The sequence below is a fragment of the Ictalurus furcatus genome, chromosome 14 (assembly GCF_023375685.1).
Source record: "Ictalurus furcatus strain D&B chromosome 14, Billie_1.0, whole genome shotgun sequence".
In the NCBI taxonomy this organism is placed as follows: domain Eukaryota; kingdom Metazoa; phylum Chordata; class Actinopteri; order Siluriformes; family Ictaluridae; genus Ictalurus; species Ictalurus furcatus.
The window spans coordinates 22,580,532-22,606,936 of NC_071268.1; the positions used below are offsets into that span (position 1 = coordinate 22,580,532).

At 40.5% G+C, this 26,405-nt stretch overlaps 1 protein-coding gene across 1 annotated transcript; it reads left to right on the forward strand.

Annotated features, from left to right (window-relative positions):
* The first annotated feature begins 5,050 nt into the window (after positions 1-5,050).
* Positions 5,051-26,137, forward strand: ppm1h (protein phosphatase, Mg2+/Mn2+ dependent, 1H). The gene is made up of 10 exons (XM_053641795.1): positions 5,051-5,667; positions 14,865-15,048; positions 16,945-17,307; positions 17,614-17,726; positions 18,441-18,525; positions 19,677-19,795; positions 21,089-21,152; positions 22,710-22,817; positions 23,647-23,798; positions 24,417-26,137. Exons 1-10 carry the CDS (start codon positions 5,426-5,428, stop codon positions 24,571-24,573), a joined length of 1,587 nt encoding a protein of 528 aa, XP_053497770.1. The 5' UTR covers positions 5,051-5,425; the 3' UTR covers positions 24,574-26,137.
* Positions 26,138-26,405: the final 268 nt, after the last annotated feature.

Below are 26,405 nucleotides of genomic sequence, written 5' to 3' on the forward strand. Positions count from 1 at the left end.
GCAGATTTCATTCCTGCCTTTGCAACCCACTCCAACCTCAGTGTGCTGGCTCTGACTGAGACCTGGATCCATGCTGAGAACACTACCACACCCACTGCCCTAGCCTCCAACTTCAACTTCTCCCATACCTCACGTCCCAACAGACGAGGGGGTGGTACAGGTTTGCTTCTCTCCAAAACATGGAAATTTACCTGTCTTTCTCCCTCTTGCTCCTACACTTCCTTTGAATTTCATGCTGTTACAGTCACTGACCCTGACAAAATGCACTTTCTTGTTGTTTACTGTCCTCCAGGTCAACTGGGGAAGTTCATCAATGAATTTGACACGCTACCATCATCCCGGATGATGGAACTCCTCTTGTGGTCCTTGGTGACTTCAACATTCATCTAGACAAGCCACATGCAGCTGACTTTCTTACTCTCCTTCCCACATTTGACCTCAAGCAGTTCACCACACCAGCAACCCACAAAACCTGCAAACAGCTCGACCTCATCCTCACACGTAATTGCACCACACACAATCTTCTCATTACTCCTCTCCACACCTCTGACCATTTCCTTATCCAGTTCTCTATTTCTCTCCCCTCACCCCCTTCACTGTCTCCACCGTTTATCTCTTTCCGTCGCAATCTTCTCTCCCTTTCCCCCTCACATTTCTCGTTAGTTGTCACAACCTTACTTCCCTCTGAAAGCCACCTCTCCTCACTTGACTTAAACACCGCAACTGACATGCTATGTTCCACCCTAACATCTTCTCTTGACAGCATCTGCCCCCTAACTTCCAGACCTGCTTGCACATCACCCTCTAGCCCTTGGCTCTCAGAAGCTCTGCGTAACAACCGGGCCAAACTAAGAGCATCTGAAAGGAAATGGTGCAAATCTAACAATCCAACTGACCTAATCAATTACCAAACACTTCTCTCCTCTTTTTCCAATAGCATCTCCACTGCTAAAGCCACATACTACCAAGAGAAGATTGGCAGTTCTCCCAACACCCGCACTCTCTTCAAAACCTTTTCTTCTCTTCTCTGTCCCCCTCCTCCCCCCTTCCCCTACCTCTCTCATTGCAGATGACTTAGCCTCTTTCTTTTCAAACAAGGTTACATCAATCAGGAACCAGTTCTCAACCCCAGACATGCATAGACCGGCTTCTCCTCCATATAACTCCCAACTGTCTTCACTCTCTTCCCTCTCAGAGACTGATGTCTCAAAACTCCTCCTCTTTAGCCATCCACAACCTGTCCTCTTGACCCTATCCCTTCTCACCTTCTTCAGTCCATCTCTCCCACACTATTACCTGCACTCACACACATCTTTAACACATCCCTCTCTACTGGCACATACCCTACCTCATTTAAGCAGGCCCGGGTTACCCCACTGCTTAAAAAAACCATGCTGTGGTTGACAACTACAGACCTGTTTCCCTCCTCCCTTTTCTTTCCAAAACTCTTGAAAGAGCCTTTTTCAATCAACTCTCCAATTTTCTCACACAGAACAACCTCCTGGACACCAAGCAGTCTGGCTTCAAGAGCAATCACTCCACGGACACTGCTCTGCTTTCCGTCACTGAAGCCTTACGACTAGCAAGAGCAACCTCTAGATCATCTGTCCTCATCCTACTCGACCGCTCTGCTGCTTTCGACACTGTGAACCATCAGCTCCTCCTGTCAACTCTCTCCAGCCTGGGCATCACCGGAATGGTTCTGCGCTGGGTGGAATCCTGTCTCTCAGACAGATCCTTCAAGGTATCATGGAGGGGAAGTATTTCTGAAACTCAGCAACTCACAACTGGCGTTCCACAGGGGTCAGTTCTGGGTCCACTACTCTTTTCTATCTACACTACATCTGTAGGGCAGGTGATTGAGTCTCATGGCTTCTCATATCATTGCTATGCTGATGACACCCAGCTCTATTTGTCCTTCCAGCCTGACGATCTATCCATCTCTGCACATATCTCTGCTTGCCTGTCGGACATCTCGGTCTGGATGAAGGAACACCACCTTAAGCTCAACCTGGCAAAATCTGAGCGTGGCTCAAGGTCCCTTTCAAGAACATTCAAACTAACTGTTCCTCAGTGGTGGAATGAACCTCAATCTGGACCGCAGAATTACTAAAAAAAAAATTTACTCTGGCACTTACACCTCTACTCTGCGCACTTTGCTTATTCTGGAACTCAATTAACGGATCTTGTATAGTAGCACTACTTGTATTGTTCTCTGCTTGATATATCGCTTTGCTTGTATTTTTTAATTTGTAAGACGCTTTGGAAAAAAGCATCTGCTAAATGAATAAATGTAATGTAAATGTAAATGATTGGATTGGTTTGAGGATCGGTTCAGATTTCCATAACTGCTGATCTCTAGAGTTTACTCAGAATGGTGAAATATAGAAAAAACATCCACTGAGAGGAAGCTCTGTGGACGAAGACACCTTGTTGATGAGAGAGGTCAACAGAGAATGGCCAGACTGGTTTGAGCTGACAGAAAGGCTACAGTAACACAGATAACCAGTCTGAACAATTGTGATGAGCAGAAAAGCATCTCAGAATGCACAGTATAGCGGATGGGCTACAACAGCAGAAGACCACATCGGGTTCCACTTTTGTCAGCCAAGAACGGAAAGCTGAGGCTGCAGTGGGCACAGACTCCCCAAAACTGGACAGTTGAAGGCTGGAAAAACATAGCCTGGACTAATGAATCTTGATTACTGCTGAGACACACAGATGGTAGAGTCAGAATTTGGTTCAAACAGCATGAATCCATGGATTCAATCACTGGAAATAACCAAACAAGTCACCATGGGTACGGGCTCTCACTGTTAGCCCACTGTCCCATATGCTTAGTTTGTGTTTCATCCAAAGAGAGATGATCTCTCAGTGTCACTTGAGCCTGTGTGCCAAAGACATAACCGGGCACCAACCCCTGCTCACCTGTAAGATGAGAATGGGAAAGAGAATAAATGTGATGACTTATTGTAAGCTTCTATCAGGGAATGCTCTGTCCTGGGAATACATCAAGAAGTGTTATGATTCCTTGTGGCAAATTTGATATTTCATGGTTTATGCTAGTGCTTGAAAGAAACTGCCCTGGTGTCCAGAACGTAAGGAAGTAGAATGGCAGGTTATGAATGTATCCATGCTGGCTGCATTTGGGTTGCTCAGGTTGACAAGAATGACATTAGTACCTACTTACAATTGCTAGGCAAATTGTACAATAACTGCATTAGATTGTGAGCTCGTGCTGGGCCCCAATACCTTAGGCCTTTGTTACTCCTTATTCTAGATCTTTCTTGCCACATCAAATGCAAGTAAGGTGTAGTTACTAAGTACTGGTGTACAAAGCCAACATTTACACTTATAACAACCACACACAGAAATCTGTTCCGTTAAAAAAAACAAAAACACATTCACAGCATCTCTATTTAGATCAGCCAAGTCTCTGGTTTCCTGCTCAGCTCACAATAACATAGTCACTAAATTGCCCCTAGGTGTGAATGTGTGTGCATGGTGCCCTGTCATTGTCCCATTGTTCCTGGGGTAGGCTTCATATCCACTATGACCCTGACCATGATAAAGCAGTTACTTATGATGAATGAATGAATATTCTGGTGTGATACTGAAACGATCTTAAATACACAGAGATCACACAAAGTTTATGTGCAAATGTTGGCCCTGTCTTATTTCTACAAATCCTATATGGTCAACTCTCAGGGTTAGATTTAGCTTATAGAAAACAGAAAATTTCTGGTGCCTCCAGAAAGTATTCACCCCCTAGTGATTATTTTTCATTTTACTGTATTGCAACATCAAATTGAAGTATATAACAATGGGATCTTTTTCTGCTCACTATCCATAGAAATTAAATTAAATAAAGTATTTAGCTGCTCTAAGAATTATTTTTTGCATAATCGATAAGTATTCACCCCCTTTCTTTTAGCAATGTATATTAGGACTACTACTTGTTTTTCAAGAGCTCACAGTACATATGTTAAACATCTGTGCTACCTGTGTTGATTTTAAATCCACCTGTGCCCAATTGTATTCTTGCACAATAAATATCTCTGTCTTTGGGAGGCCTCACAGCTAAAATGTCAGATCAGATCAGTCCTGCTGTCACAAAGACCAAGAAACTACCCGTGAAACTTCAAGATGAAGTTGATAAGAGGAAGAAAGATGGAGAAGGTTATTAAAATGTCAACAAAGCTTTGAACCTTTGTTGGAATACTAACAATCCATTATAACAAAGTGGGAAAAATTTTGACATTTCCAAGAACAGGGCAAAAAGTGTCCAAGAGTCCAGCTACAACACTGAAGGGATTACAGAGTTCACTGGCTGAAATAGGAGAATCTGTGAAGACCTCAACAATATCATCGGATCTTCAGAGATTCAGCCTCTATGGGAGAGTGACCAGATCCGGCCTCTCCCGAGGAAGGCCATGTTAGAAAATATGAGAGTTTTGGGGGGGCTGTTTTGGAATGGCAAATTGAGCATGACCTGAAAATTCTTGTTCACCAACATTCTCCATCTAATTTGGTAGAAAATTTACATTGAGGAATGGAAGAAAATACCAAAATCAAAATGTGCAGAGCTCATAGAGACACATCTGAGACAAGTCTTCTGGCCACAGGTATAGACTACCCATGTGCAGAAGGGCCAGCTATGGTAGAAGTTTTGTTCCTATGGCTATACGAATGTTAAACACATAGGTATGCTCTGGCATTCGTTGTATGATGCTGATGCCCCCCATGTGATTGTTTTGGGGGTTAATATGTATTGTATGGTGTTGTGTTTATGTTTTCTATGCACCCACGGTGGAAACAAATTTTATTTCCCCTTTGAGGACAAATACTCTATCTATCTATCTATCTATCTATCTATCTATCTATCTACCTACCTACCTACCTACCTACCTACCTATCTATCTATCTATCTAAAGTCATTGCCTTGATTGCTGCAAAATGACAGTTCACACCAAAGAGGTAGATTGTAGATTTTTTCCCCCCTAATATTTCTGAGTAAAATTACATTTTATTTCTGTAGAGAGGAGTAGCACAAAAAAAAAAGAGAGAGAGAACTAAACATTAGGGAGTGGGGTGAATACTTTCTGGAGGCATTATGGATGTCTGTTTTGGTTTTGCACATCCTGACTACATGACCCATACGTTTACAATCAAGTATACAGAAAGAAAAGGAGGAAACGATGAAAAGAAAAGGGACAACTGCTGAGAAGTCAGGAAGCTCAGAGCACTTCGAGGACTTCGGGCAGGTTGGGCGCATGACGTCATTCAGTAGGAGTTCAGTTCCGCGTTGGTTCTCTGCTGCAGGAGCTGAATGAAGTTGACAGGCGGCCAGTGTTACGTCTTAAAGCCTTTACGGTGGCGTTAAACAGCGGCTCTGAAGACATTCCGGTATATTTCATTTCTCACCATGCTTACACGGATGAGATCCGCCGTTTCCAACATGATCGGCGGCATCATGGCTTCTGGTGGTGCAAACGAGGAGAAGGAGAACGACGGCGGTACAAATCTACCGCCGAGATTCCAGTACTCTCGACCCGATTTCCTCGGCCTGTGTGCGGATGAGCTGCAGTGTTTCACTGATCACATCGCCAGACCGATCCTGGACCTCAGCGAAAGCACCCGACTGCCCTGGTCCACTGGCTATGCAGAGTAAGCAGAGGCGTTCAGTCTTCTTTCTTTCAGCACTCTAGGTTGTAATGTTTTCTCTGCAATGCACCTGACGCGTCTCAGCAGATATTTATCTCCTTCTTCATGAGGATAAAATGTGCAGAGTGCAGGAGGGAGCTGTAGCAGCATGATCAGATCACACACTGCTGTATACTACTGTAAGGAATTCGCAGTGGGAATATACTCTATAAGATGGGGAAAACATAGAGCATAATTATTAAGCCTGGAGCAAAAAAAAAATGCTGACTTGCTCTGATTTATTTTCAGGAAAATGTTCAGTATACACATAATAATAATAATAATAATAATAATAATAGGCTAATAAGAACAATAATAATCATAATCATAGTCATAATAATAATAATAATAATAATAATAATCATAATAATAATAATAATAATAATAATAATAATGCTTGGTTGTTGTTATCATTCTTCTTCTTCTTCTTCTTCTTCTTCTTCTTCTTATTATTATTATTATTATTATTACAAGGTGCTCTAGCTTGTTTTGTTTTGATTCTATAACCAGCTGTAGGTTGTTACACAAAATCTGGCCAAGTGCGCATTGCTGCTCTGCGTCACGTCATCCAGGTTATACACACACACACACACACACACACACACAAACACATATTGCTGTTATTGTCTATCCTTTACTTTTACTTTATTGTACATTCTTAACCTTTTTCAATCCTTTTTACCTATTGGAACATGTGGTGTATCAAAGTTCTGAAATCTGAACTGATGTTTACTGCACATGGCTACATGGTGTTAGTCTGCATAACTATGAGAGGCAATAGACCAGAGGAGCATGCCACTGCAGGCATTTTCAACTTGCAAGCAGCTGGTTTCTTGGCCACACTAAAAACCCCATTTGTGTAGAGAATAGTTCTACACTACAAATACCATGATGCTTTAATAGAGCCATTAGTGGATGGAATGATCAATATATTGACTGACTTGGTGCTAGTGAATCCTTAAAAGCTACAAATGCATAAGGCATAAGTAAGATGTGTTTTTATTGGGGGGGGGGGGGGGGTTGTTAGATCAATTTAAAAAAATTGCAGATACAATTTTGCAGTCCTTTGCAAAGCTATCCAAAGTTATTATGTTTGATCACCTTTATCCTATGATGAAACATTTCTAAGTATACTGATGGGAGTGCTGTCTTCAAGGGTGACAATACCCACAACCTAAGGCCTTGAATGCTTTAATTTATGAATGCTTTAAAATTTTAATATCTTGGAAAAGTTTATTTTTTCCCGTAATTTAATAAAAAAAGTGGAACTTTCATAACTTCTAGCTTCATTACACATAACGTGAAATATTTCAAGCCTTTTTTTTTATTTTAATCTTGATGATTATGGCTTACAGCTCATGAAAATCAAAAATCCAGTATCTTAAAATATTCTAATAAAGAATTTATAATACTGAAATGTCGACCTGAGAAGAGTTCTAATCAGCTAATTAACTCAAAACACCTGCAAAGGTTTCCTGAGGCTTTAATCTCTCAGTCTGGTTCAGTACACACAACCACAATCAATTTTCAGATGAAAGTAAATTGTGCATTTCATTTGGAAATCAAGGTCCCAGAGTCTGGAGGAAGAGTGGAGAGGAACAGAATCCAAGTTGCTTGAAGTCCAGTGTGAAGTTTCCACAGTCAGTGATGATTTGAGGTGCCATGTCATCTGCTGGTGTTGGTCCACTGTGTTTTCTCAAGCCGAGAGTTGATGCAGCATCTACCAGGAGATTTTAGAGAACTTCATGCTTCCATCTGCTGACGAGCTTTATGGAGATGCTGATTTCCTTTTCCAGCAGGACTTGGTACCTGCCCACAGTGCTAAAACTATTAGTAACTGGTTTGCTGACCATGGTATTACTGTGCTTGATTGGCCAGCCGACTCGCCTGACCTGAACCCCATAGAGAATCTATGAGAGACACCAGACCCAATAATACAGACGAGCTGAAGGCCGCTATCAAAGCAACCTGGTCTTCCATAACAAACACCTCAGCAGTGCCACAGGCTGACTGCCTCCATGCCACGCCGCACTGATGCAGTAATTCATACAAAATACGACCAAGTATCGAGTGCATAAATTAACATACTTTTCAGAAGGTCGGCATTTCTGTATTATAAATTCTTTATTCTAATATTTTGAGATACTGGATTTTTGATTTCAATGAGTGTTACGTCACGGCGAACACGCGGCCGCAATAAGTTATAAAAGGCCTCGTTAACCTCCGCGCCTCGCGAAGTAAACGATCGGTTGTTTGACCAAGCCTTTAGTCACCGTCCGGGTTTTCCTGTGGCTTTTTTTTTTTTTTTGGACTTATCTGCCTGTTATTCGATTACGATTCCCTGCCTTATTTGGATTGTTCGCCTGATCTCCGTTTGTTTCCCGTGTTCACTCCCGTCGTTTCTACGCACGCTACCCTGTCCGTCCGCGCTGGTCTCCAACAGGTATCGTGACAGATTACTTCACCAACTATGGAGGCAGCGGACACACCAGAGTGGCTACGCTTGATTTTAGAATAAAATCGCGCGATAGTGGTGCAGCGGGACCAGATATCGCAATTACAAGAGCAAGTTTCGCGTCTGAATGTTGACGCTTTTCCGACTGCGACGCTGTCCGCTACGCATCCACTTCAGACCGCCCCAGTGTTTGCCCAGCCTGCGCCAGCTGCGCACATTCCGGCCGCGCCAGCTGCGCATCACCCACCGCTGCCTACACCAGAGATATACGCTGGGGAGCCGGAGCGATGTAAGGGCTTCCTCCTACAGTGCTCCCTGTTCTTTGAGAGTTACCCGGACATGCCGGAAGCCCGCAAACTGACTCATTTCATGGAATTGCTCACCGGACGCGCTCTGGCATGGGCTACGGCGGAGTGGGAGCGAGGAGGCGGTGTCAGACCCTCGCTAACTGAACTCCTCTCCCGTTTCCAGCGAGCCTTTGATCATTCCCCCATGGGTGGGAGACCGGCCAGGAGCTCCAGCATATCAAACAGGGCTCACGTGATGCGGTGGATTACGCCCTAGAGTTTCGCACCATAGCTGCACGGAGCGGTTGGAACGAACCAGCACTCAAGACCGCTTTCCGGCAGGGGCTAAACCCTGAATTAGTGCGAGAATTAGCCTGTCGGGGCGAGCAGATGACCCTCGATGAGCTCATAGAGCTAACAATACGGCTGGACCGTCTCCGCCATACCAATCTCTACACACTGAGCAATCCACTGCCTCTAGAGCCGGTTCCGCCAGCCGAACCCATGCAGCTGGGGCGTCCCCGGACTCGCGATGAGGAGAGGGAGAGACGCCGGCACGAATCACGGTGCTTCTATTGTGGTGAGGACACCCACGTCATTCGTCAGTGCCCCCACAAGAGGCCTCGAGTGACCGAAGGGAGTAAGGACAGCCAACCTCAGCGTCACCGGGTGATTCTAAACCAGTCATATTCTGTTCAGATATTTGCGTTACCTATTGTGCTAGAACATTCAGGCTGGTCTTTTGTTCTTTCGGCGCTGGCCGAAAACTTCATAGAGAGGATTGCGCAGAAGCTCAGCCTCCCCGTACGTCCCCTGCTCCGACCTTGCGAACTGCAATCCATAGAGGGGTCCCCCATCGGTGGAGGAGTGATATCCCACAGCACGTTGCCCATCAACATCCAAATCAGCGCCCTCCACCATGAAACCATCGTTTTATACCTCACTGTCTCCACCAGACATCCCGTCATTCTCGGCCTACCCTGGCTAGCGCTGCATAATCCCTAAATCTCTTGGATGGACCGACAACTTACTCACTGGTCCCCGTATTGCTTGCACAATTGTCTGAGGGGTCCTATGGTCCATGTGGCCTCGACGACGGTGGAGCATGCCATGTCTCGGTTAAGGTCCCTCCTGAATATAGTGACCTCCAAGAGGTGTTCAGTAAAGAGAGAGCCAGTAGCTTACCACCTCACCGACCCTACGACTGTGCCATCGACATCCTACCCGGGGCCAGTCCACCTCGGGGCCGTGTGTACCCGCTCTCTCAAGCTGAGCAGCAGGCCATGGAGGAATACATCCAGGAAGCTCTCCAGCAGGGGTACATTCGACCCTCCACACCTCCCGCACGGCCAAACAAAAGGCGGAACGGCGCCGGAGGGATCACGCCAATTATCAACCAGGGGATAGCATGTGGCATTCCACCAGAGATTTAAAGTCACCCCTCCTGGGCAAGAAGCTCCAGCCTAAGTATATCGGCCCCTTTCGAGTCCTGAAGCAAATTAATGAGGTGACATACTGCCTAGACATACTGAAGCACAGTCGCATCGCCCTGTCGTTCCATGTCTCGCTCCTCAAACCGGTGATAATGGGCCCCTTGGCCACGTCGGTGCCGGAGGACCACCCACCGGAACCACTAGAGATTGAAGGCCACCCAGCCTACCGCGTCCGTGACATCCTGAACTCCAGACGTAGGAGAGGCAAACTTGAATATCTGGTAGACTGGGAGGGGTATGGCCCAGAGGAACAATGCTGGATCCCAGCCCAGGAAATCCTGGACACGAATCTGCGCAGAGACTTCCATGCGGCTCATCCAGAGAGGCCAGGACCCCCGGAGGAGAGGGAGGCCTCGGAGGGATTCGGCTCCCGGAGTAAGTCCTTTGGGGCGGGGGGGCTCGGTTACACCACGGCGAACACGCGGCCGCAATACTCATCTTGCAGCGCCGCCTGCAAACATGGCGGACAAGGACTACACTTCCTGGCCATGCCCGCGCTCAATTTCGCCGGAATATTGAGTACCAACACCTGTGCGGCATCATAAGTTATAAAAGGCCTCGTTAACCTCCGTGCCTCGCGAGGTAAACGCTCAGTTCTAGTAACTTAGTTGTTTGACCAAGCCTTTAGTCACCGTCTGGATTTTCCTGGTTTTTTGGACTTATCTGCCTGTTATTCAATTACGATGCCCTGCCTTGTTTGGATTGTTCACCTGAATCTGTTTCCCGTGTTTACTCTTCCGTCGTTTCTACACCCGCTACCCTGTCCATCCGGGCTGGTCTCCAACAGGTATTGTGACAATGAGCTGTAAGCCATGATCATCAAGATTAAAACAAGAAAAGGCTTGAAAGATCTCTCTTTGTGTAATGAACATAGAATATATGAAAGTTCCACTTTTTTAATTAAATTACAGAAAAAAAATATTTTTCCAAGGTATTCTAATTTTTTGAGACGCACCTGTATTTGTGTAATGCAATATGTTAATGTCTTCTGTCTGGTCCTAAGCTCCGGTCTGGAGCCCAGAAAGCTTTACATCTTTAGTCAGTTATGTAATCTGATCTGCCCTGCCAGTAATAATGAAATCAAGATCGTAAAGCTTGTGAAGTGAAGAGAGCATAGTCAGCAGCATTTTCTCCTTGAGGGCCCTGTTTTTTTTAAATCTAATTTAGGAGATGGGGGGTTTTATATATTACTTCAAAGTAACTGGGTCACTGATCAATGTACAGTTACCGGGAAGAATGGCTCTATCTCAGTTCCTGAGTAAGTCAGATATAGAAAAACAGAAGTCGTTGTGTGAATGTGAAGAAACAGCAATACTCTTACAAAATCTGTTTTCCATTTTCAATTCAGTTCCATTTTATTTGTATAGTGCTTTTACCTATGGACATTGCAGCTTTACAACATATAAATTTATACCTAATGACCAAGCCAGAGATGATGGTGTCAAGGAAAAACTCCCTGAGATGATGTAAGGAACCAGATTCAAACAGGAACCCATCGTCATCTACATGACAGAATAGTGCGATTATAAATAATCCCTTTCTATAACTGTGTGCTATATGGTCAAAAAGCACAATTGAGTAACCAGGAAATTCATAATTGTTTTCAACTAAATAGACTTAATTTGAAGTTTTCAACTGTTCACTGATCAGCTGTTCACTGTTCACAGTCCTAAAGCTATCCTAGCAATTCTAGCGGTTCATATAAATTGTCCAAAGTCATCATGGTTTTTAAGTGGTACCATTGTCAGTAATTTCATTGATCTTTAGGCTGTCCATGTGGGCCATGATCAGCAACAGTGAGTGATTTCCTGGCATCAGGATGGCTCAGACAGGTCTGGAGAGCATAAGGGGTCAGGATCACAGATATCTCAGTAGTAGCACGGAGACAGAGAGAGAGAGAGATTTGTAAGAGAAAGCTCTACCTCCTGCTGTAACCTTCACTATTCGAGGTCCCAACAAATAACCTTTTGATCCAAGTGGGCATGGTGCATCATAAAAGTTCCCTCAGGTAGTGTGGCACGAGACCATTCAGTGCTTTATAAGTCAATAGCAGTATTTTATAGTCATTGCAAAAATGTATTGGTTTTAAACAAATCAAATTTGTTTTTTTTAATTTTTTTTATTTTGCTGTAATATAATATATATTGGTGAATCACAATCGAAGATAAACTGTTAAAGCACTTCCTCTACATAACCTAAAACGGCTTTGATTAGACTTCATTAAATACATATGCATGTCTATAACAGTATATTGGAGTTTAAATTAAATAATGAATATGAGCTCAAAGTACAGACTTTGAGCTTTTGTGTTTACATCCAAAATAGCTGAACAGTGTAACAATTTATAGCACTCCCTATTTTCAGGGACCAAAAGTATGTATGTATGCAAGTATGTACACACACACACAGTTAGATTTCTGCATAAATATGACCGAAAACATCATCAGATTTTCACACAAGTCCTAAAATTAGATAAAGAGAACCCAATTAAAAAATGAGACAAATATTATACTTGGTCACTTATTTATTATGGAAAATGATATGACATATTACACCAATATTACATATCTGTGAGTGGCAAAAGTATGTGAACCTATTCTTTCATAATCTGGTGTGACCCCTTGTGCAGTAATAACTGCAACTAAACGTTTCCAGTAACTGTTGATCAGTCCTGTAGATTGGCTTGGAGGAATTTTTGCCTGTACAGAACAGCCTCAACTCTGGGATGTTGGTGGGTTTCCTCACATGAACTGCTTGCTTCAGGTCCTTCCACAGCATTTCTATTCTATTGGATTAAGGTCAGGAATTTGACTTGGCCATTCCAAAACATTATCTTTATTCTTCTTTAACCGTTCTTTGGTAAAATGACTTGTGTGCTTAGGGCTGTTGTCTTGCTTCATGACAAACTTTCTCTTGAGATTTAGTTCATGAACAGATGTCCTGACATTTTCCTTTAGACTTCGCTGGTATAATTCAGAATTCATTGTTCCAGCAATGATGGCAAGTCGTCCTGGCCCAGATGCAACAAAACAGGCCCAAACCATGATACTACCACCACCATGTTTCGTAGATGGGATAATGCTCACATAATGGAATGCAGTGTTTTCTTTTCTCCAAACATAACGTTTCACATTTAAAATAAAAATTCTATTTTGGTCTCATCCATCCACAAAATATTTTTCCAATAGCCTTCTGGCTTGTCCAGGTGATCTTTGCAGAAGGGCAGTGATGATCTTTTTGGAGAGCAGTGGCGTTCTACTTGCAACCCTACCATGCACACCATTGTTGTTCAGTGTTCTCCTGATGGTGGACTCATGCACATTAACATTAGCCAATGTGAGAGCAGCCTTTAGTTGCTTACAAGTTACTCTGGGTTCCTTTGTGACCTCGTGGACTATTACACATCTTGCTCTTGGAGTGACTTTTGTTGTTCTCCACTCCAGGGGAGGATAACGATGGTCTTGAAGTTCCTCCATTTGTACTATCTGACTGTGGATTGGTGGAGTCCAAACTCTTTAGAGATGGTTTTGTAACATTTTCCAGCCTGATGAGCATAAACAACTCTTTTTCTGAGGTCCTCAGAAATCTCCTTTGTTCGTGCCATGATGCACTTCCACAAACATGTGTTGTGAAGATCAGACTTTGACAGATCCCTGTTCTTTAAATTAAATAGGGTGCTCACTCACACCTGATTGTCATCTAGTTGATTGAAAATACCTGCCTCTAATTTCACCTTCAAATTAACTGCTAATCCAACCCACCAACATCCCAGAGTTGAAGCTGTTCTGTACTGAGGAACGAGCTAAAATTCCTCCAAGCCGATGTACAGGACTGATCAACAGTTACTGGAAATGTTTAGTTGCAGTTATTGCTGCACAAGGGGGTCACACCAGATACTGAAAACAAAGGTTCATATGCTTTTGCCACTCACAGATATGTAATATTGGCTCATTTTCCTCAATAAATAAATGACCAAGTATAATATTTTTGTCCCATTTGTTTAATTGGGTTCACTTTATCTACTTTTAGGACTGATGATGTTTTAGGTCATATTTATTGAGATGTATAGGAAATTCTAAAGGGTTCACAAACTTTCAAGCACCATTGTGTGTGTTTGTGTATATATTCAATTCAATTATATTTGTATAGCACTTTTTACAGTAGAGATTGTCTCAAAGCAGCTTTACAGAAATGTATAAACACGGTATACAGATATTAAAATGCGAATTTATCCCAATTGAGGAAGCCGGTGGCGAGGAAAAACTCCCTAAGATGTTAAGAGGAAGAAACCTTGACATCCGAAACGAAGCAGGCAGGTCCGGAGAGCAGAAAGGAGATGTGTGTGTGTGTATATATATATAATATATGTTGCAAGAGTGCATTTTAATTAAGGACTTTTTCAATCATTACTAAAACAATTATTCTATTAATTTGTAGGTGTGGTCAGAGAGAGGCTCTTGCGGTTTAGTTAATTGTGTTAACACAGTCTGCTGCCACCATCATGTGAAAAGAAAACTTGAAACGTGTTGGCCGGAGGGCCACCTGACATATATTCACTGTAACGCAGAAAGTGCGGGCCAGTTAATCTGTCTGCGAGCTGCATTTGGCCCTGGGGCCAGACTATGGACACTCCTGATTTAAAATGACCAGGTTCCACAAATTTTTCTCATTCTTATTTTAATCTATAAGAATAGAGGTACAACTATGAGGGTTGGATTTTATCACAGCAACTAGCGTTAATGAAACGCAATGTTTAAAACCTCGTCTTTGTGATAAAGTGACAGAAACAATAAATTATTTACATAATTATGTTGCAGGTATTGATCATGTTATTAAAACTGTATTTGCAAATCTAGACCACTCTGATTATGATAAACCTGCTGTTGTTTATCTACTGTGTTACTGTTATTGTTGTGTCTGTTGTAGGGTGATTAATGCTGGGAAGAGTGCTCTGAATGAAGACCAGGCCTGCTGTGAGGTGGTGGAGCTGAGGAAAAGACCTGCTGATCCTGCCTCTCCGAGCTACACTCCCACCAACAGGAGGCGATCTTCACTACCGACCAGAGAAGCTCTGGAGTCTAAAGAGGACTCTCTCAATCAGGAGAGCTCTGTGAGTGCCTTATCCAGCTCAGCTCCACTGGTATTACACCTTGTCTCTTCCAGCATGTAATAAGCTTAGCATTTCTTTTTTAATCCAATCATAAGTAAAAGCAAGAAGTGAAGACTCACATAATGCTTTAATTAATAAAATAAGATGAAATAGCACACAGATGAGGGGTATTTTACTTTGAATCATTTTAATGAATAATTTTAAAAGCTGTTTTATTTTGAATAATCAAAAAAAATATTATTACTCTAAAATATTCTTATAAAATATCCCAAATGTATGGCTGTTACAATGGTAAACCAGCATTATAACAAAACTAAATAATGTCTGTAAATTTCTTTATATATTTTCTGGCATTGTCTAAATTCAGTATAGAGGTATGTGTACAGTTGTGCTTGTAAATTTATATACCCCTTGAAGAATCTGCAAAATGTTAATGGTTTTTTTTTTTTTTTTTTTTTAAAAAGAGGGATCATTTAAAATTGCATTTTGTTTTTTTTATTTAGTGCTGCCATGAATAAACTATTTCACATAACAGATGTTTACATATAGTCCACAAGACACAATAATAACTGAATTTACACAAAAGAACCCGTTCAAAAGTTTACATACACTTGGTTCTTAATACTGTGTGGTGTTACCTGGATGATCAACAACTGTGTTTGTTTTGTGGTAGTTGTGATGAGGTGAATTAGAGTAATATGGGACATTGTCTTATCTTTGAAGCACAGTGTCATATTCCACTATCTATTAAAAAAAATAATTAACCCACAAAAGGACTTTTCTGAAATCCCTAAAATGTTTTCCAAGCACATATGAACTAACAATGTAGTTAGTCTGCTCTGAGGTGACATGTCTCAGCTTATACAGTGCCCTCCACTAATCTTGGCACCGTTGGTAAATATGAGCAAAGAAGTCTGTGAAAAATTGCTTTTATTGTTTAACCTTTTGATCTTTTGTTTAAAAAAATTCACAAAATACTCTGCTGTCATGGATATCAAACAATTGCAAACACAAGGGTTTATCCAAATAAAAAAAAAAACTGTTAAATATAGGTGTGCAACAATTATTGGCACCCTTTTAGTCAATACTTTGTGCTACCTCGCTTTGCCAAGATAACAGATCTGAGTCTTCTCCTATAATGCCTGATGAGGTTGGAGAATACATGGTAAGGGATCTGAGACCATTCCTCCATACAGAATCTCTCCAGATCCTTCACATTTCGAGGTTCACGCGAGTGGACTCTCCTCTTCAGTTCACACTGCAGGTTTTCTATGTGGTTCACGTCAGGGGACTGGGATGGCCATGGCGGGACCTTGATTTTGTGGTCAGTAAACCATTTTTGTGTTGATTTTGATGTATGTTTTGGATCATTGTCCTGCTGGAAGATCCAACCAGAGCCCATTTGAAGCTTTCAGTCAGAGGTAGTCAGGTTTTCATTTAATATCTGTTGATATTTGATAGTCCATGATGCCATGTATCCTAACAAAATATCCAGGTCCTCTGGCAGAAAAACAGACCCAAAACATTAAAGAGCCACCACCATATTTAACCATGGCCATGAGGTACTTTTCCATATGGCTACCTCTGTGTGCGCCAAAACCCACCACTCGAACCATCCTCTTCAAAGTGCGTTGAGACAATATAAACACACATCCAATTCCAGGCTGATTGACATCTCTAAATTGTCCGTAGTGTGAGAGTGTGTATGCAATTATGCCCTGTGATAGGTTGATGCAATATAATACAGAATAACCAAAATTACCCCATATTTTGTCATGGAAGTTGCCAATAACACGTATACACACTTTGCCCTATTTGATATGTGGTCAGTATAGATATATAAGGAATTAATACATCATTGTATATATCGTGTGTGTGTTATGTACTTGCATTAAGCATGAAGAGGAAGATCTGTATTTCCACTACTGGGCACTCTTTGATGGCCATGCTGGTTCGGGTGCTGCTGTCTTTGCGTCCAAGCTCCTTCACCTTCACATTGAGGAGCAGTTGCAGAGTGTGCTGGAAATCCTGCAGAAGCCTTCACTACAGCCCCCTACATGTCTCGGTGAGGAGACCAGCTTGCACGTTCGCCCGAGTGGAGGCTCATCACAGCGAGCGCTTTCCAGAGCCGCATCACTGAGGGGTGCTGCGGGAGCACCAGGTTCACCCAACACGCCAACTCCACGCTTCTTCATGGAGAAGAAAGTGAAGCAGGAGAGCCTGGTGATTGGTGCAATTGAGAATGCTTTCAAAGAGATGGTAAGTTTTAAAGACAAGGATAGACTTAAGGTAGTGATTAATTAGTTTTTCTTTTTTTTTTTACTTTATTTCTTAGAGCTGTTTAAATCTTGGCTAAGAACATTTCGATGAATTAATATAGAAAACTTTTTTCCATTAAAGTAGTAAACATAGCTGTCGGTTACTTGTGTACAGCCACTAGATGGCAGACATAGTTTGAATTGTTTGCAGATGTTTAGACTCTTGTACACACTGGCTCATTGTGAAGAGTTCTGCTAAACCTTATTAACTAACATTTTTTACTATTATGGAATTGTGCACCTGCAGGACAAACATATTGCCAGAGAGAGGAGTGTGTATGATATCTCTGGAGGGTGTACAGCTTTAGCAGTTATTTGCTTGTTGGGGAAGCTTTATGTGGCCAATGCAGGAGACAGCAGGTAAAGCTCGTTATATTTTGCATCATGTAATGTAGCTTATAATTGTTGCTAAGCATCATTGGTTGCTCTTGAACATTCAAAATGTCTGTTGTCCTCCTCTTTCCCTAAATTTATGGGACACTGAGAAGGATGGTTTGCCCATTTTGCTGATCTGAGACTAATATAGCCTTGCTTCATATAATGTCAAAGGTTTATTTATTTATTTATTTAGAATTGTATCTGGTATACCTCCTACTGTAAGTCAATGACAAAGCCTGAAGTCAAATTCTGGTAAATTAAGTTGTAGCAACTGCTGAATCATTCGGCCACGATATCACACACTATAGCAATGGGTGGATTCAGAAACACAGGATCTTGTACACATTCTTATCCTGTGCCTGGTACATCTTGCACCGCATGACCTTGATTTATCTTAGTTTACCATAAGCTAGAGTAAGCAGTTGTGCAGGGTAGAAGGTCACTCACAGAAAAGAGAGTGCAGAAAAATAAAAAAAAATGCAGACAAACAAAGGTAATACGTTCCCAACGGTGTGAGCTGAGCTGGTCCTGATCTTACAGTACTCACACACATACTGTATACTTAGAGTATGAAAGGAATATCCAGATGTATAACATTCACTCACACCAAGCCAGGTTTGGTGAGTTCAGTGACCTTTCAGATTAGGCTTTTATATTCTTGCCCAGGCACAGTTGTGTTTTCTGTTTCTCTGCCAGGGCCATAATTCTGCGTAGTGGGGAAATCATCCCAATGTCAAGTGCCTTCACTCCAGAGTCAGAGAGACAGAGACTTCAGTGTTTGGTAAGAATGAAAGAGCAGAGTCAACTCATCATAAAGTCACATGCAGAAAAATGAACATGATAAGCTACAGTATATAATATAAGGCCATTTTTGAGGAATTTAATGTTAGCAATTCTTTTTGTTATTGGACCGTACTACTGGCAATAGTGAGATTTTTTTAAGGCTGTTTATAGTATTGTAAGTGCTGAATGCCATTTCCTTGAAATTTGAATGACAAAGCCTTAGGAAAACAAAGATTAAACCTTAGAATTGTAACATTTGTTTGATTTTTACCTGTATTTAAACAGCATTTCAGCCATATGATGCAATGTTCTGTAGTACAGCTTTAGTATTGTGAAAGTACTGGCCTTTTCAGTGCCACCAACACTCAAACTCCATTATGCATTATACAAAACAATCATTACCATTTTTAATTGTAATAACATCATTGAAAATCCCCATCACAACTGGTCTAACCTACTGTTTACATGTTGCCCTGTTGTCCCTAATCACATCTATCAAGATTGGAGATTACATGTTAATCTCATGTTAATCTAAGCATTAATAAGGATTAATTATTGGTTTGTGATTTTGCTTATAACAAAAGTAAAGGGTGAAAGACAAAGCCTTGTCAAGCCTTATAAAGCTATAGGAAAAGACATTAATATGGCACAGAAAAAAATTATCCCTGTAACCTCAGCATTGGTGTGCTACTATTAGATGAACACTCAAAAACTAGAAGGGCATCAAACAATATTTAATATGATTTGGGTCAATTTAAAGAAAAACATGCATTATTAGACATTGAACTATATTAAAATGGTTTAAAAATAAACCAAGGTATTCACATGATCCAATGCTCTTGATCCCAAACTAATAAACCTTGCCCAGTGTTTGATTTTGCACACAGCTAGGTCTGCAGACATATTCTGATGCCTTAGTTGGTCATGTACTGAAGGAATTTCATTTAACAAACTGTGCAGTAAGGCAGAAGCAATTTTCCAGCACTCACATTCCAGAAGTCATTCAAATCAATGAGAATCTTTGTTCGTTAGAAAACAGATCCCAGAACTAGTTGTGCATAGATTCATCCAAATTTATCTGAGTGTAGAACAAAAAATATAAGTTGAACCCATGACCTTTATAAGTTTATGATATTTTTTTGTACTCAGGCTTATATGCAGCCTCACTTACTGGGAAATGAGTTCACACACTTGGAGTTTCCTAGAACAGTTTGCAAGAAGGAGGTGGGAAAGAGAATGCTGTACAGAGACTACAGCATGAAAGGCTGGTAAGTGGAAAACTTAATACAGATAATTGTATTGAGTTGGCTGTTTTCAGTGTGTTCATTGGCCAGTATTTGTCACAATATTAAAGGCATTTACTATCTACCACATCTCTAGATTGCACGAGCCGACTGTAGTTGTGTTTAAAGTTATTATTTAAGGCAAGACAATACAGAAACGAAAGATTTTGGTCACATCAATCATTTTTCCCCCGATATTTGGCAATGACATGTGTAACATGGCTAGTCAGAAAAATATCTAAACTCAGCAGTTATGTTTTTCACTGATTTTATCCACACACAACCACTACATCTGAAACTTAGCATCTTTATCTCCACCCACTTGGCACAATCACAAAATGCTGATAGCCATGAAACATTTGTTTCCTGCTAGAAATATGAAGGTGAGCCTTTGTGAGATATGTTAGTTTATTTTGATAAAACTTATAAATCACATTTACAAGTGTGGAAATACTTTTAACTGACTTGTTCTCCAAATTAGTTTTTCCTTTAGTAGTGGGTCTGCAGCCCATTACTCCCACTTATGAAATATTTCTATTATGAAATAGCCATTTTGATGAAGGATTTTTAACAATCTAAATTGGAAGTGTGACTTGGATTTAAAAAAAAAAAAAAAAATTGGATAACATTTTATTCCCTCACCAAATAGCACCTTCAGAAATGCTACATAAAACATCTGATTTGCTATCTGAGGGTTTTTTTTCCTTTGTTCAGAACAAAATTTTTATTCCTATCCATATGTAGAAGTATTACAGGGGGATTTCTCAAAATGTCCACAACTGTTGGATTTTATACTGAAATTGCATGTAGTGATGCATTACATAATGTCTGAAAGCTAAATTAAGTCGAATCCTCAAACTGAGGCATTCAGTTATTCCTACTTAGACACATAATGTCAGACTGATGGGCCATATTCTAGCAGTCAGAGGGGCAGTCTGATTACAAAATCCCTGTGGGGTCTGAATGCAGTGAAGAACACCTTATTAAAATATTGAAATGAGGAGGTGAGGGAAAGATAGACGCATACATGCTGGTTGCATTGACTTGAAATAGACACTAGCAGCTGATGCAGTTGTACAAATTATCGCACAAAATATGCTGTTAGTCTGACAAAATATCTCCAGTTGGTGCAAATATAACAGATTTTTGTGTAATTCCTATTTGAGTAAATAATTTAACTTTGCCATGCTTAAAATCATCTTATGTCTACACTTTCGGGAGATTATGCTGTGCACCAGCACCAAAGTGCTCTCATTAAAGGGCTCTTTCTTTGTGCAGGGCATATAAAACTGTGCAGGAGGATGATCTGAAGTTTCCACTGGTTTTTGGAGAGGGGAAGAAGGTATGAGGCCTACTGATGACAAAATTATAGGTCTGTCCTTTGTAGTAAGACAAAAAAAAAGAAAAGGAAAACGGATCTAATAACAGAGACATTCTTTAGCTATTGTGGCTGACTGGGACTTTCCTGGATCTGTAGCTGGACCTATTGATATTGTAATACAACAGAGAAGATAGATCATAATGATGGATATAAGAAGCAAAATTACCAAAATATACAGGTTCTTATGAACATGATGGTGTCTATTAGAAAGGAATATCAGGTTTGAAAAGGTTTGTTAAATCTGATCATGTCTTCTGGTCAAGACATAAGACATCGTGTCTATAACAGGTATAGACAAACCCTTATCAGAGCCAGGTGAAACGCAAGATCACATTAAGAGTACATTCACTGCAAAAGTATACATATCCTGTTTTTTCAAGAACCGTTTAGCATATTAACATGCATGAAATGAGCAAGAATTAAATTTGGTTCATAAAATGGAAATTATATCATTGTACTATTGATCAAACACTGTGGTAGAAACGTTGTATATACTGTGTTGAGTATTCAATTCAGTTTTATTCGTATAGTGCTTTTAACAATGGACCTTGTCCCAAAGCAGCTTTACAAAAATATATCAATTCAGGATATAGATTTTAAATGTATGAATGTATCCCTAATGAGCAAGCCGGAGGCGACGGTGGCGAGGAAAAACTCCCTGAGACGACATGAGGAAGAACCTCGAGAGGAACCAGACTCATCTGGGTGACACCGGATAGTGCAATTATAAATAATTCCCTTCTATAATGGTGTACTACATGGTCAAAAAATGCAACTGGAAAATTCATTATAGTTTTCACATGGTCTGTTTTGTTGAACTTATCCAGTGGTCACTGATGGAGACTTGAGTGCAAAACTGTTTGTTGCAATTGCAGTCCTATAGCTATCATAGCAATTGTAGTCCTAAGCCACCATAGCAAAACTGTTCGTATGAGTTGAGGTCTAAAGCCATCCTTATGGTTTTTTAAGTGGTAGCATCCTCAGTAATCTCAATGATCTTACTTCAGTATTTGAAGTATTGGGACACACTATAAAATATCATGACAGTTATTTTATACATAAGAGTATTATGATGGACAAGTGCGAACGCTGCACATGCAAGAGTACTAAACAGCACTTTCTCTCAAGTGCACTATACACATTAAACATCTCTCACTTAATAATGTTTTCAGCTTTCTTCTCTATGAGCAACAAGACCAATCTTATAAGAGAAACCATTCTAAACAGAATAAAATGTGTACAAATGTCTGTCTCTAACTAGAGGAAGCAAGCTAGTGAACATGTCGCAGAAAAGTGGTCCTAATACACAGGACTCGTAAAGCCAGAAAGAAAGTAATGTTTTTAAAATAAGTATTTTTTAGTCATAGTTGAGCGTAATGATGGAATGTAACTCCTTTACCTGTATCTTCTACTAGAGCTTCAGAAGTAGTGCTAATTTGATTGCATAAATGTAAACGATGTAAATGACAGAACGGTCAAGTAGTGTTGTGAATTGTGAGCACTCTTCTGGTGTCGCAGGCCCGGGTGATGGCCACTATTGGTGTTACCAGAGGATTTGGTGATCATGATCTACAGGTTCATGGCACGGGCATCTCCATTAAACCTTTTCTCTCCTGCAGTCCAGAGGTAGTTTCTTTCTTTACTACATTCTATACCTAAAAGAGTATATCGGATGTGTATAAAGTCTGTTAAGGGATATAAAATGAATGTAATGTATATTCCCTGTCCTTTTTTCTGTTGTACAGTTTGATTGTTAGTTGCCAGGATATCAGAATGATGTCCTTGCTAACAGTGAGATCATTTTTAATGTAAATGACTTGGCAGCCCTTTTAAACACATTTAATTTTAAGCAGATGTGAACCTAACCATAAGAAGCTTGTCTTCTCTCGAGGCACTGTAGTTCCTGACAGCATGGTGTACTCTCTGTTCTCAGCTTGCACTCTATCCGAATTGCTTTTGATCTTCAAATTGTAAATGGGCAGAGTTCAACCACAGTTCAACTACATAAACACGAGAAAGACTCAGATTCTCTTTTTGATCTTGAAAAAAATGTTGACTTACTCTCACCCTGAACTAGAACTGTGCATTCGAATATATTCATGCCACCGACACTTCATCTTGCATTGGGGTCATGCTGTGGAATTTTATGATTTACATAAGTGTAGCCGGTGTAGATGAACTTTGATATTGATAAAAGAGCTCACTTTTTGTGTTTGTAACTGTGTTTGCGCTCAACCTGTGACCCGGACCAGGATAAATCTAAAGATAATTGAGTGAATGAACGTTTGCTCTCAGCCAAATAGTTGGATGGACAAGTGCATGAGAAGTGCAATATATGAACCTTTTTGAAGTACTGTATTTAAGATCCCTATTTGAATACAAATTACAAACAGATCATTGATTTGCATTTCCATTTGAATGAAACTGTGATGCATGTGTGACTTGCTGTTTCCAGGTGAGAGTGTACAACTTGGAGCAGTTTGAGCATGGCGTTGACGATGTCATGATTTTGGCTACAGATGGCTTATGGGATGTTCTCTCCAACAAGGAAGTGGCTGAGGCAGTTACTAGTTTCCTTGGAAACTGTGATCCTGACAACCACCACAGGCAAGTTCTCCAGTATGGCAAAGCGTGCTTGAGGAAATGGCAAGAGCAAACAATTACTCACTCTGCATTTGGTGTCTATAAGTAGCCAATAGGCAACTAGGTTTAGTGTCACTGTGAACATGAATGAATGATCAGTGATCGTAGTTCTTTGCCATATCTCTTGCATCATAAAATACTTCATCTGGGAATTACCTCAGCGACTAACACTCACAGTTCTGCTCCTGTATATACTGTATGTCCACACTTAATTCAGATCATTAGAAATGTTTGTAGTTGTGTTAGAACAGGGAAATTACCAAACATTGTTGTATATACAGGACTAAAGGTGAGCACTTCTGATATGATGTACAGTACATTGCACTGTCAGAAACATGGTAATATTCCTGATACATTTGCTAGTTCATGATGGGTTGGGCGAGCTAATACTCTACTTCGAACATACTATAGATAGTGGTTTATAAAATTTTTAGTCACTGACATCATGCATGTTAGTAAAAGTAAAATGACTTTAAGAACTAAAAACACATTTTCTTTAAATAAGCAATCCATCCATAGTACCTAGGCACTTATTATGTCCATTATTATTGACAGTTTGTCTGTATATCTCTGGCTATTTAGGTATACAATGGCAGCCCAGGAGTTGGTGATGAAAGCTAGAGGGGTATTTACTGAACAAGGCTGGAGGACAACAAATGGTAGACTGGGTTCTGGTGATGACATATCTGTTTACATCATTCCCCTAATATTCGGAAACAGCCAGCCACAGTCAAGGTGACCTACGGAGATACATGGATCAAAGAACATTTAATGAGGTGGTTTAAACCATTTAGAGGCTTTCACTGGCTGAATTTTGACTTATGACTGGAGTTTACATTTGATTAAACATAATTTGATACCATATGGACACTAAATGTCCATGTTCTACAGAATCTACTGGTACCATCAAGGACCGGTTGTTAATATTGTTCAAGTCTTCCTCTTGCCTTCTGTTTGTTTTGTCTTAACACAGGTAATTATTTTCTTTTTTTCCTCTTGTCCATTCTGTGAATGGAAATGAAAAGTGAATCCTTGGAACCTGTGTATTTAGAACTGTATTTGAAAAACTGCCTTTCCACGGTGCTCTCAAATACACTCCGAGGGTCGATTTCTCAGTATGTTTTACAGTAGCACAAAGCTGAAAAGCACTTTTGTACTGTACAATATAGGGAGCATGAATGACCTCTACAGCTAAAACTAAGGAATTTTTTTTTGTAGTAAACGACAAGACAGTAAATTGTTAAGGGACTCTGATTTATTTACTCTGATTTATTGTGATTTTATCTTTCATCTACTTTCTATAAAAACAATGCTACACTCAAAAAATACTGAAGCCAATAAATATGTCCTCAATTACATTTTTATTAGCATCATATAGAACAATTAAACTTTAAACTTACACTAGTGATGAACATTGGCATTTTAAAAAGTACGATCGTTATATCTTTCAGGCCTTGGGACTGTTTGATAATGTATACTATATTCACTTAAAACTTTTTTTTTTTTTAACTTACTTTAAAACCCAAAGGTAAATATTGATCCTCCTGTGCTTTCAAAAATATCCCCTCTAACAGAAATGCTACAGAGACACCAAGCAAAAATCATTGCAATAACACTATGCACCATTTGGAGTACATTGCTAAGAATACCTTTAGATTTGTACCTTATAGTGTTGATGCTCTTAACAAACCATGTTCTCACATGTTGTGGTTTTTTTTTTTTTTTTTTTTTTTTTAAAAACAATAAAATACATTTTAAATCTGTAAGTATTGCCTTCATCTCCAAACCCTTTCCTATCCTACTACTCAGCTTCATACAAGAGATATTGAATTGGTGATTTTTAGTGTTGAGTTATGTGATTTGCAGGGCACCACCAACACACTACCAAAGGAGATAAGCCATCTGGTCAGCCTAACCCTGGTGCATCTGAAACAAGGCTCATTTGGGAAGACCTGATGGTATGTTTGCAGTGGACATGGCTTTCTCTCGCTTTCTCTCTCTCTCTTTCACTCACTCTCTGAGTGTATAATCACACCGAGCACCAAGTGTGGGAGGACGGATCCTCAAGGTCACCCACATGCTCACTGGCGTGACGCCCAAAGGAGGGGCTCGGAGAAATCCTTCTGTGGAAAATGGACACTTCGGCTATAAGGACCCAGATTGTAAATATGTGTCTACTTGAAATAAGACAACTTTTAATGATTGATTGTATGTGTGTGTGTGTGAGGAAACCTCAGCTTAATTTAATCAGTACCAACAATTGGTTAGAACTGATTAAACTATACTACAAACAAAATGGTAAAGGTACAACCTATAACAAGAAGTTAGATCACCATGATTAGTGTTTTGGAGGTCAGCTGACTTCGACCAGGAACCAAAACTGGATTCAAGGTTCCACTGCAGACAGACAGACAAATAGATAGACAGACAGATGTAATAATTTTTAAATGTAGTAGTAGTTCGTTTAGAATGAACAGAACATTACAAACCAATCAGTCCTTATAGCAATCAAGATGTCCAGTGTGGTTCCAGCTGTTCACCAAATGTACCCATATGCATTATAGGGGAAAT

Bases quoted from the DNA above. Each gene is read 5' to 3' on its own strand.
- ppm1h (XM_053641795.1), top strand. From the start codon at position 5,426: ATGCTTACACGGATGAGATCCGCCGTTTCCAACATGATCGGCGGCATC. The intron at 5,668-14,864 runs GTAAGCAGAGGC...TGTCTGTTGTAG, and splicing joins TGGTCCACTGGCTATGCAGA to GGTGATTAATGCTGGGAAGA. The intron at 23,799-24,416 runs GCAAGTTCTCCA...CTGGCTATTTAG, and splicing joins GATCCTGACAACCACCACAG to GTATACAATGGCAGCCCAGG.